Genomic DNA, 12,272 nt, shown 5'->3' with positions numbered 1-12,272 from the left:
GTAAACCCCTGAGCCTTGAGGACCCCATTGAGCCAGGGTTTGGCTTCAGGGGGTTTTGGGGTGGAAGCTGTCTCTCTTACTCATAAATTCCCAGTAAATTAGCCCCAATGTTGTAGGGCTAAAAGGTAGAGAGCATGCCACAGCTTGCCAGAGCCTCCAATACAGCCTATTGATTTGGACCTCACTTTAAGGATGCTTATTTGTGTATGAGATGACAATAAAGATCCAGTCAAATGTCCATGTAAAACAATATTCTCTCCAATATTTAGAGACCAATATAGTATTGGATCTATTTTTTGAGGTTGAAACCACACACACACAGTTTTTTCTTTGATATCTAGAGGGAATTTGCCCAGATTGGCCCTTAATTCTCTCAGTTCAGTTTCCACTTCTGCAGGCCGAGTCTTCTGACTTGCCAACTAACAGGGCATCATCAATATAGTAACCACATTGAACATTATGGCAGATCGCAGAGGAGTTTAGGTATTGAGGAAGCCCTGTAAATGTAGTGGGGCCTTGCCATATGAGTAAACATTGGCTTTGGACCTTGACCACCAGTGGGATACAAAAAAGATGTTGGAAAGATTACATCCCAAGTGCTATCAGTCAGTGGAATGGATGACGTTAGAAATGTTTGGAATGGCTGAGGGTATAGGATCCAGAAAGCCACAACTCTCAACATTCTGTTCTTGTCACCATAACTGACAAGAACTGTGAAGGGTCTAGGATTTTACCCTTCTTGCAATCCAGAAACCCTGCCACAATTTTATGGGTGCTTTCAGTAGACTACTAGGGCAAAGACTAATGGCTTTATTATTTGTAACAATAGCAATAGCTAGACAGCATTTTCTTGAACCAATTCCTCAAGCCCTTAATTCTTACAGGACAAGGCAAAGGTGGCTAAGTGAGACATTTGCACACAATGGAGACTAACCCTGAGTTTAGGGAACACAATCTTCTACAATGGCCAATGAGCGAACATTATTTCAGTCATCCAAAGCTGTAGTCATAGAAAGGTCCTTGAAAGGATAACCCAGAACAAAGTCACTCAGTGCCTCTGCCTGTACTGTGGACTCCAGAGGGTACTACAGTATGGGAACTTAGATGAAATGCAATCAACTCTTCTATCTTCATCTTCCTATTAACCACGTTTAGCTTCTAGCAGATCATCAATTTGCATTTGAACGATCCAAGCTCAACACTCCCTGAAGAAAAGCTTGTCTTTGAATAACTGTCCCATTTTATGTTTTCTCTTTGGGAGCAATAATAAAAATAGTGGTTAAACAGTGTATTCCTATTCTAAAACAGACACAAGCAATATTTAATAATATTCAGTTCTTAGACATTATAATATGCATGTTAAAAATTGTAAAATATTTCTTTCACATTGCAGAAAACAAGGAAGTACTGATGTTTTATAACTTTTTATTTCTTTAGCTTACAGGTTGCAGTGGACCAAAGGAAAATGCTTCATATATTGAACAAAATGAAGACAATTGGTTTTTTGGAAATGAAACTGACAAGAAGACAAGTGTAAGTGTTAGAGTGTTCTCTTTGTTTCTACATTTAGAAACAGCAAGACATAGGGCAAGCTATGTCTTGTTCTCTGGGACATAATCTAATTTTTGCTTTGGTCTGGTCAGCATACAGGGTTCCCCTGCTACTGAGCTGACATTGACTGCGTGTCATTTTGAGTCACTATGTTTTCATTTTGAAATTTTTGTTTTCTGTGTTTTGGTGTGTATTCTTAAGTTGCCAGTGATCACAGAACCTTTTTGTAAGCAACCTCACTTCTCTCTTATCTGGTTCAGGTCTCTTTCAGAATAAACCTCACACTATGCTTTGGTGTGTTTTTTAGACCCTGTTTTTTCTTTTCTTTCTTTCTTTCTTTCTTTCTTTCTTTCTTTCTTTCTTTCTTTCTTTCTTTCTTTTTTTTTTTTTTTTTGTGTGTGTGTGTGTGTGTGTGTGTGTGTGTGTGTGTGTTTAATACCTTCCCCTAACCAATATAAAAACTACTTCAATTGTACTTTTTAAAAATTATCATCTTGTGTTGTTTTTAAATATATATATATTTTATTGATTTTTCTACAGAGAGGAAGGGAGAGGGATAGAGAGCTAGAAACATCGATGAGAAACATGACCAGCTGCCTCCTGTATACCTCCCACTGGGGATGTGCCTGCAACCAAGGTACATACCCTTGACTGGAATTGATTATGGACCTTTCAGTCCGCAGGCTGACACTCTATCCACTGAGCCAAAAGGCTTTTGGCATCATCTTGTGTTTTTATTCAAGACAAGGAATCAAAATCATCTACAGGTCAATGTAAAAGAGGCCATTGTGCTTGAGTTTGTGAAACTAAGAACCAAGGACTTGGGCTTGTGAAAACTATGTGTATTTCCAAGTACAAGTATTTTACTAATTGGCAACCTCAGATTTAATTTATTTCTGATCAATTGTCAGAAGGTGACCCTTTATTATAGCTCAATGATATAATAAATTGGGGTTCCATTCTTCATTTTATTTATAAAGACACCAAATTTAATTATGAAGACAAGAAAACAAATCACAGATATTATTTTTATGAACATTAACTAAGTATTTAAAGCACACATAAAACTTTTGGGAGATTATTTTGTAGAAATTGAATATATTGAGGCTTTTTGCAACTGACCTTCAGTGATGTTTCTTCATGTCTTTTTTCTAAATCTAGCAAGCAGAGATGACTGTCTTTCATATGGCCCCATGGGCCTTCATATAGCTTTCAAATATAAGATGATATGTCTTCTAATATTCAATGAAGAATGGTGTCTCTGTTGATTTATCATTTATAACCTGGACAGATTTTCTGGCATTGCTAATTGATTGAGCCTCCTAGTGTTGACTTGTCCTTGAGACTTGGACAAAGTTCTGAGTCAGTCCTAATTATGAATTTTGATCACTGCTGTGAGGAATTCAGTGAAAATAAGAGAGGTTGTATGTTGAATTGTCTTTCCTTTTATAAGAAAGCCATGGAACCTAGAGCTGAATTGAACTAGAGATCAGTTTATCAAGTAGGTTTTTAAAAGACCGTATTTTCCTCTGATGAAAAATGTTTTTGTTTCACATAGAAGGTGGTATTGAAACTATTTGAGATGGTTAAAATATGCTAAATGTGCTTCCAGGAAAGGAAGTCCTCTAATTTGGCAGTAGCATTGTTGTTCTTCTCCAAAAGGGGAGAAAGAAGGTAAACATCCATACTGGACTCCTGAATACTTAGAAAACAAAATTTTAGATTTCCTGGCTGTCCAAGAGAGTATTTTTGCTTCCTGAAAATGAAGTCATCAGGCCTTAGTAGGATACAAATGTGCCAACTTGTCAAGCAGCTAAATTAAATAAGTGCTGCCCTGGCTGGTTTGGCTCACTGGATAGAGTGTCGGCTTGTGGATTGAAGGGTTCTGGGTTTGATTCTGGTCAGGGACACATGCCCAGGTTGTGGACTCAATTTCCTGCAGGAGGCAGCTGATCAATGATTTTCTCTCATCATTGATGTTTCTATCTCTCCCTCTCCCTTCCTCTCTCTGAAATCAATAATAATGCTAGCAAATATTTCAGGAAACTTTTGTTTGTTTGTTTTTCTCCATGGGAAACCATATTTCTAGCCTATGCTATTTAAATTATAAAAACTTTAGTTTCTTTATCTTACAGGTTAGTTAGGTAGAGATCCTGACTATGAAAATGCTTATTACTGAAAGAAGGTTACAGGCAGGAAAAACAGTTTTATGGAAGGGAGGTCCATGGGAGAGGAATATATACATAATGGGCAGAGATAGCTCAAGCTGCCAGGTTATTTATTTTACATACACAGAGGACAGAGAAATGTTTCAAGGTAAGGGGAAGAAGAAGAGAGGGCACCAGGTAGGCTTTGAAACTTTGGAACTGATACTATGTAGGGAAAATGACCAATTAGGAGAGCACAGGGGACATGAAAAAAGATAGGGTCTAATTAGAAAGTGGATGAACAAAGAGTTAACAGCATTTATAAACCCATAGTCAAAGAGACTCACTGGACAGGATTGTTTTCCCCCCCATTTTAGAGAGAGAGAGCTCTCCTATTTTGAGTACTCCTTCACAGGGGGAGTTTGTATATGCTTGCAATAAACTTCCACAGTTTTGCTAAAATTATTTCAGTCTGCAAATTTTATTCTTTAATCTTTATAGGATAAGATCCCATAAGGAGAGTCCGGGAGCTTGCTGTTTCGCATATCAGTACTACTCAGCAAATAGTTGATTTTCAGTCCATTATAATTAATTATAAGTCCTTATATTTATTGTATTGAAGTGGTAGACTCTATTACAGAGAGTTCTGAGGGTTTCCTTGGGTTTATGCCTGTATTTCATTACTAAGAGTCTAACATTCTTTTGCCTGAAAACCAGTTGGTCATTGTGGGTTTCTACTTGTCATTGTTCAAAATAATTTAGATGCTGTCCATGGTCCTTATTTTATAAGTGATGGTTCTGAGTTTATCTTCCTGGAGAACTCATAAAATACCACATTATCAGCCTTAGCTGGCTTGACTCAGTGGATAAAGCATTGCCTGCAGAATGAAGGATCCTGGGTTTTATTCCAGTCAAAGGCATGTGCCTGGATTGTGTGCTTGATCCTCAGTAGGGGGCATGCATGAGGCAGCCAATCAATGATTCTCATCATTGATGCTTTTATCTCTTGCTCTCCCTCCCCCTTCTTTCCTCTCTGAAATCAATAAAAATATATTTAATAATAAAAATATCTAAATACCAAAGAATCAGAGGATTAAAGTTCATTTTAATGGCTACCAGGGCATTAATTCTTTGTTTTAAATCTCTTCTACTGCTGCCCTGCTAAAGGGGAATTTGTCATCTGCTGGAAAGCCTCTAGTTATAGGATATTTACCACCTTACCACCTCCCAAGGTAGTTCATTCTACCAAGGAAAGTTATTCTTTTTATTCTTTACACTCATAATGATCAAGCTGTTTTAGCATGGAGTGTATATTCTATTTTTCAATGTCAGTGAAGGTGAAGTGGAAAACTTTTAAGTTTCTGGAATTAATGGGGGAGTAATCTTTTCTTTTTAATGGAATACTGTTGTTAATTCTGGCTAATTCACTTTACTAATTTTAACCATAGAATGTAATTACTCCTCATCTCCTGGTTGATTAAAATATTGTGCTTTGTCTTTAGGCCTATTGTAGTACCTCAAGGTCAGTGTTCTATCTATTAAAGATAAATTACTGGGTTTTTGTATTAAGACTGCAGAAAATCAGGTTTTTGTGCTACTAACTCTGACATATTCAGAAAACTATTTTTAATTAGTAAATTTAAATATAAAATTAATATATTTAATAGCTGCATCTAAAGTGATACAGATACTACAGAAATGAGACTCTGGTCATTTGATATATCTCTATTTAGGAGCCTGATTTTCACATAGGTTTGAAAGCAGCTAAGTGTCATTTGTTTAGATATGTTTGGTTAGAACCAAACATTTGAAGTTTATGGTATTTACTACCTGGATCAGGAGTTCAATGATTTTGGAAGTCTTTCATATCACCATGATAACAAGGATGGGATGGGATTTAGAGTTAGATGATCAAGGTTCACATCCTAATTCATCCACCCAATCTACAGAGTGCCAGCCATGCCCTGGTTTACTAACTCAGTAGCTATATAAGTTTGAGCAAGTCAATTTTCCCAAACCTTAGTTTTATCACCTCTAAAATTATACTTCACTTGCTATGAAAACTTAATGATAATATATACCCAAATCTGCCTAATCTCATCTTATCCACTAAGTAGTTAATGCTGAATCTGAAAACTATTTTTCATTTTATATATTTGTAAATACCATGGTTAGTGAAAATCAGAATCAAAGCTATATTAAAAGTGAGGCTGAAAATTTCATGTTTAACTCCTCATCCCATTTCTATTTAAAAAAAGAAATTTGTAGTGATGCATCTTACTAATTTATTCTAAAAAGTATATAGCATCTGCTGTGGGCTGGACAGTATTCTAAACACTGGTGAGGCAGTTATGGACACAACAGATGAGCTTTATACGCTTAAGAATAACTTTTACAGAGAGGATACAGTAAGATGTGAATAGAGGAGATAATTTCAGAGTGTGAAATAAACAGGGTTATGTAATGAGGATTGATGGGCAGGTATCTAATTTCATTAAGGAGATCAATTGGAAAAGGTCTTAATGAAGCAGTAATATCTAAGCAGAGATCTGAATGATAAGGAGCCATCTGTGTAAAGCACATGTGTCAAACACAAGGCCCGCGGGCCAAATCTGTCCCGCCAGGCCTTGCAATGTGGCCCGCACCGCGCTGTCATCACTGCACTCTGCTGCGTTTCCATCACAATGACAGTTTATGACTGTTCAGTAAACCATTCGGCCCGCGATTTAGGCTGGATTTTAGATTTTGGCCCCTTCTCTGATTGAGTTCGACACCCCTAGTGTAAAGATTCAGTGGATGAGAGTTTCTGAGAGAGGGAACAATAAATTCAAGGCTTAGATGAAGAATGAAAAGAGTGTACTGTAGTTGAGGAACAGATAGCAGGCCATTGGGATGGGGTGAAAGGAGGTGGATTTGGGGGCAGGTATTTAGCAATACCACTGAGGTTAGTTATAGCAACTTGAAAGCAAAATTGTATTTAAGACCATATACCTTTTTAAGTTTGAGGCATGTGCTCAACTATTTTAATTTCTGGATTCAATTAAACTCATAGCATTGTTTAACAGTAGGAAAAATGGAGCCTTATGAAGAAGATACTTGATGTTCAGAAGAGTTTATACAAACTTTGATTTGTTAAGGAAACAGAATTTTTATAAAATGTTCTCATAATTTACAGTTTATCACCTATAATTATGGAAATCTCAAAGTTTTATTTAAGATTTTGATGATAATAATAAGGTGGGGTGTTACCTGCTTCCGTTCATTCATGTAAGCAAAACTGACATGCTGTTCTGGTCTATACAATTAAAAATATTGTGAAAAAAGTAGGTAAAAAGTGAACACTTACTGATTTCTGTAGCAAGTTTTGACTCACTCAAAATTTTTTGAATTGAATTGTTGTGTTTCTCTTACAAACATTTAACATGCCCAGAATACATAGACTCCCACCTTTCATGGGATTTTTTTCTAGGACTAGCCACTATCTAAATTTTTTTTTCATCATGAAAACTCTGAAAAAGTCAGATCTTTTTTGGCTGATCCTAATCTTCTATTTGCCTCTGGAGAATTTGGAAATGAGGACAGGCATTTTGCCATGACCTGCCTGCAGTCTATTTATTAATATTTTAGTAAGCTAACAAGCTTTGTAGAGTCTTTTGTGGGCCTGCTGTCCTGGGTCTAGGTGTAAGAGACAGATTGGAATGGAATTACACATGGGTGGATTTCTTCAGTTCGTTCCTTTGGAGGTGATCTTTCTAATGTGGGCCCATTCCTTCTGGATTGCTATGAGCTAAGAAGACCTCAGTGTAGGATCCCAGAGAAGTGTCTGACTTTATAGGCGGATCTCATGTACTTAGTCTGCATGGAGTCCAGGTTACCTTTGCCTTTTGAATCTCTTTGCCATAGTCTCAGGTTAGACCCAGGAAAGCAGAGACTGCTTCAAGATTTGAGGTAAAAGATGGAAGTGGACTTTGCACAGTGGCTTGGAGTCACCTAGGTGCTGTGTCATCTAGGGCCAATCCTATACTCTCAGGAAGCTTGTTTCCTCATCTATAAAATGGGGCTTATATCTTTTTTCTGAAGGGTATAGTGATCATCAGAGATAATGTTTCAAGTATCTACTACAGGGCTTCATATAATAGCCACTTAATAATTCAATGTTTTTATTATAAAAGTGCTTCCATTTATTACAGTTTTTCTATCACCAGGGCAAACACCTAGTTCAGCAGCACTTCACTGGGAATTGCTTTTCTATTACAGATTAGATTGTTCCAAACTCACCTGCTCCCATTAGACTGGATTCTCTAATTAAAATATTACTTGAAAATATCTTCAGCCACATGCATCAATCTATTTTTTTCTTAAAAAATATATAGTATAGTATGTTCTTTCTTAAATATATATATAACCCTAATATGCAAAAAGACGAAACAGCAGAAGAATAACCAAACAACTGAACAATCAGTTGCTATGTTGTGCGCTGACCACTAGGGGGCAGGCATTGGACTTGGCAGGATGGTGGAGCAGGTGAGCATATCCACTAGACCAAAGTGGGACGCTGGTTGCTGTCATTGGGGTGAGCTTCTGGTGGGTGGTTACTGAAAATTCTTTGCTCCCGCACCCCATGGTCCTGCCCAGCACTCACATTTGCTGTGGCACCAGCCCCGCTTACGTTTGCTGCTGGTGCTGGAGCTGCCATTTGAACCCGCTTGGTGCTATCAGCAAGTGCAGACAGTGGCTGCTGGTCCCAGTTGCCCCTCAGGGCTTCTTTACCTCCTTCTGCTCCTGAGGGGCAATGGGGGCTGGCAGGCACCTCTTGCACTTGCTGCCCCTGAGGGACCTGCTCGCACCCACTGTCATTACTGGAGCTACTGCTTGTACCCGCTACCTGTGCCTGGTGCCAGGCCTGATTACTCGGTGCCATCAGTGGGTGTGAGTGGTGGCTGGTGGCTCCAATCATCCCTGAGGCCTTCTCTACTTCCCCCAGCTACTGAGGGGCAATTAGAACAACTGCCACTTGTACCCGTTGATGGAGCTGATCCTGCTTACACCCATTGCTGGTGCTAGCCCCAATCTCTGCATCAGCAGGTGCAGGTGGGGCCAGTACCATCAGTGCATGGGAACAGTGGCAATGGGAGCAGGGCTGCTGGCAGAGAGGAGACTGGGGGCCATGGCAGTAGGGGCTAGGTGGGGGTGTGGAGGATGGGCTGAGACCCGCTCCTGGGCCCACCACAGCCCCGCAGCCCACATTTCATTTCAAGGTGCATGAATTTGTGCACTGGGCTCCTAGTCTACCTATATAAAATCCAAACATGCAAATTGACTAAACAGCAGAATGGCTGATTACTCTGATGTGCACTGACCACCAGGAGGCAGACACTCAATACAGGTGCTTCCCCAAGCCTGCAGGCCCTGACCAGTGCCAGCAGTGACAGAGTGGGGTGGGGCTGGCGAATGGGCAGCACCAGGACAGCCAAGGTGGAAGTGAGTGGAGGCCCCCCCTGATTACCCCACCAGTCGCCCTGCAGAGGGAGGTGACTGGCACCGGTGGTGGGAGTACAGCCAGCCCCAACCACACCACTGGTTGCCCCACAGATTGGCACTGATTGCTGGCCAGGCCTAGAGACTGTATCCATGCATGAATTTCATGAACTGGGCCTCTGGTGTATAATAGTTACCATATGCATATATAATATAGTTCACATAGGGACGAAAGATACATATCACAGGTGATTTTTCATCTCCTATCAAGAAAAATAAATGGTATAACTGAAGCTCTGATTATTCTTTCATTCCAAAATATCACTTTGTACCTCTTCAGTGCAAAAACTATGGTATATGCCAGAAGTATACATTATATTTGCCTTTGTGATCTAGGAAAATAAGCAGAGGATCTATTTCACTCTAGAGAATTTTCTCCTTGGTTGGAAACATACAAAAGTAATGCACTGAAATGGTTAAAGTACAGGTTTAGTACAAGTAATGTATAATAGTAATTTTTCTGGTACCAAACTTCCAATGGTAGGTTTTACTACAAATCAATAGGTTCCTGGCTTTATATCATTAACCTTAAGAAGAATCAAGAAAAGCAGTCTGCAGGCTATGGCTTTCTATCTTGCCAAACACTTCTTGTAAAATCACAGAATCATTTGAGCTCTATGTCCATAAAAAATGCTTCAAGCCAATGCCTTATTACATTTAAAAATAAAAGAATACCTCCCTTGAGGTAAAGGAGTGGATTATCTTCTTTCATCTTTATATCTGAGGAAAATCGATGGAAGACAAGGTAGACACAAAGCAGAAAGCTGCATCCTATGAGGAACTATACTTTAAAATGTTAACTATTTACTTTTATCTAAGTACTAGAGGCATGGTGCATTAAATTTGTGCACTGAGTGTGTGTGGGGAGGTGTAGTTCAGCCAGGCCTGTGCCCTCTTGCAGTTCAGGACCCCTCAGGGGAATTGGGCCTAAGCCATCAGGCAGACATCACCTCGCAGTCCCAGGGTTCTTGCAGTCCTGGACACCCGGCTCCTTACCCCTGTCTGCCGTGGAGAGGGTTAGAGTCTCCTGCCACAGCCACTGAGCCTGCAACCATAAATCCGGCTTCTGGCTTAACAGTCATTCTGCTGTTTGGTCAATTTGCATATTAGGGTTTTATTATATAGGATACCAAGATAATCCAAATGCATCATGTGGGTAAATACAACCTTCTACACACTTTCACAGCACTTTTGTACTCACTTAATACCGTATTATATGAATGATGTTACTTTTTTTTCTTCAGTAGGGATTGCATTTTCAATTTGTGAAATGCCTGCTCTAAAGTGCTTTGGTTTAGTAAAAGCCCTTTCTATGTTCATTCCTGTAAGCTTTTTGCAGAAAGATGAAAGATACTGATTCACTTATTTGTCAAACATAACAGAATGCATAGAATTCTTCTTCCTCACAACTTCTAGCTGATTCCTATGGGTCCTTCTCAAATCAAGGTTTCTCTCTAGAATGCCTTCCCTGACTACTCCATTCTGGCTTAACTGCTTCTTCTTAGTGTCTTAAACACCGCGGTGTTTGCTGTACTGTGGTATGGTTGTTGAATCATCTGTGGGTGAGGATTCTGCTAAAGTGGGCTGGGCTCACCCTTGTGTCCTCATATAAATTCATTCTCAAGATTATTTACTGAATGAATGAGACACTGGACCAGGCACTGGAAATATAGGATCAATACTATCTTTAAGGAGTTTATAGCCTAGTAGGTGATAGACATTAATTTAAAAAAAAAATCATATAGTGAGCCCTGAACAAACATGTGGTGTATGAATGACTTAGGGAGTGTACATGGAATGCCAGGAGTTTCACTAGATGAGTTGCCTTTCATTTCTGCAGGTCTTTATAGTTTACAAAGTGCTTTCATCTGTGATCAGCCAGGGTCAGGAGACTAATCAGGCTCTCTCTGCCAGTTTGCTCATATTTTAGCTTTCTTCAAACTAGGATATAGGGATGTAGTTCCAAAGGTATTTGTCTGTCAAGGACACCTTATAAAATATCCATTTACTCTGCTACCCAATTTACTGCCTCTTTCTTCCTAATCTCTGACTGTCTCTAAACTGATAATGACTAACCAAGCCCTGGACTTGCAATAACTTATCTGTCCTTGGGAAGTCATTGAAACTTTCAAGCTGGTGAGGAAATTACAAGTGCTTTGTCAACTGTGTGCGGTAGGAACATAAAGCCTAATTAGTTTGAAGATGAATGCGACAATCAGCATCAATTTTATATTTGCTGCTTTGGTTGTGTACAAGATATACTCTGATACCTGGCAGTGCTCAAGGACATGATTTATCCATGCTCTGAGGCAGGCTTAGGAAACATTATATTAAATTATTGTGATATATAATAAATAAGGAGGTGAATAGGCAAAGTGATTTTTTTTTGACCTTCTCATCATAATAATCTTGAACCATACATAAGACAGTTTGCCTAATTGAATGGACCAGAGCATGGGATTTATTTGTGTTGCTTGAAATTTTCTGAAGTTTATTACACCAGCAAGATAACAATAAAGAGGAAATTATTTTTCATCTATAAATAAAATTGGAACCACTTTTTTCTTTTTTTGCTTTGGACACATATTTGATTTGCTATGAACTTTTTAATTTTTAAATCTTTACGAACAGAGCTCTTATTATGGTAAAATAATGCCATGTCAGTTTCTGAGACACTCACCTATTTAGCAATCAGGAAGATATTGAGGTTAGAACCTAGATAATTAATGAAAAGTAGAGGAATTTTACATGTCTATCCTTTAAAAAAAATTGTGTATTGTACAAAATGCTTTGGATGGGAAGGGAATCTTAAAGCGCTAACACAATGTATGGGTCCCTGGACATTTCTCCTATAGAAAAAAGTAATTTATTTTTATGGGTTGATTTGACAGCGAGAGAGAGAGAGAGAGAGAGAGAGAGAGAGAGAGAGAGAAACACCCATTTATTGTTCCACTTATTTATGCATTCACTGGTTGATTCTTGTATGTGCCCTGATGAGAGATGGAACCCACATGTGGGTGAATCAGGAGGATGCTC

The 12,272-nt window shown here is 38.9% G+C and overlaps 1 protein-coding gene across 1 annotated transcript in view; it reads left to right on the top strand.

Moving 5' to 3' along the window:
• Nucleotides 1-12,272, top strand: part of DLG2 (discs large MAGUK scaffold protein 2) — a 1,831,272-nt gene that overhangs the window by 345,740 nt on the left and 1,473,260 nt on the right. Inside the window, exon 4 of the mRNA XM_036427307.2 lies at nt 1,438-1,533. Within this exon, the coding sequence (XP_036283200.1) occupies nt 1,438-1,533 (96 nt within the window). The remainder of the gene's footprint in view (nt 1-1,437; nt 1,534-12,272) is intronic.

The sequence above is a fragment of the Pipistrellus kuhlii genome, unplaced genomic scaffold (assembly GCF_014108245.1).
Source record: "Pipistrellus kuhlii isolate mPipKuh1 unplaced genomic scaffold, mPipKuh1.p scaffold_m20_p_9, whole genome shotgun sequence".
NCBI classification, from domain to species: Eukaryota; Metazoa; Chordata; class Mammalia; order Chiroptera; family Vespertilionidae; genus Pipistrellus; species Pipistrellus kuhlii.
This window is presented reverse-complemented; position numbering and strand designations above follow the sequence as displayed.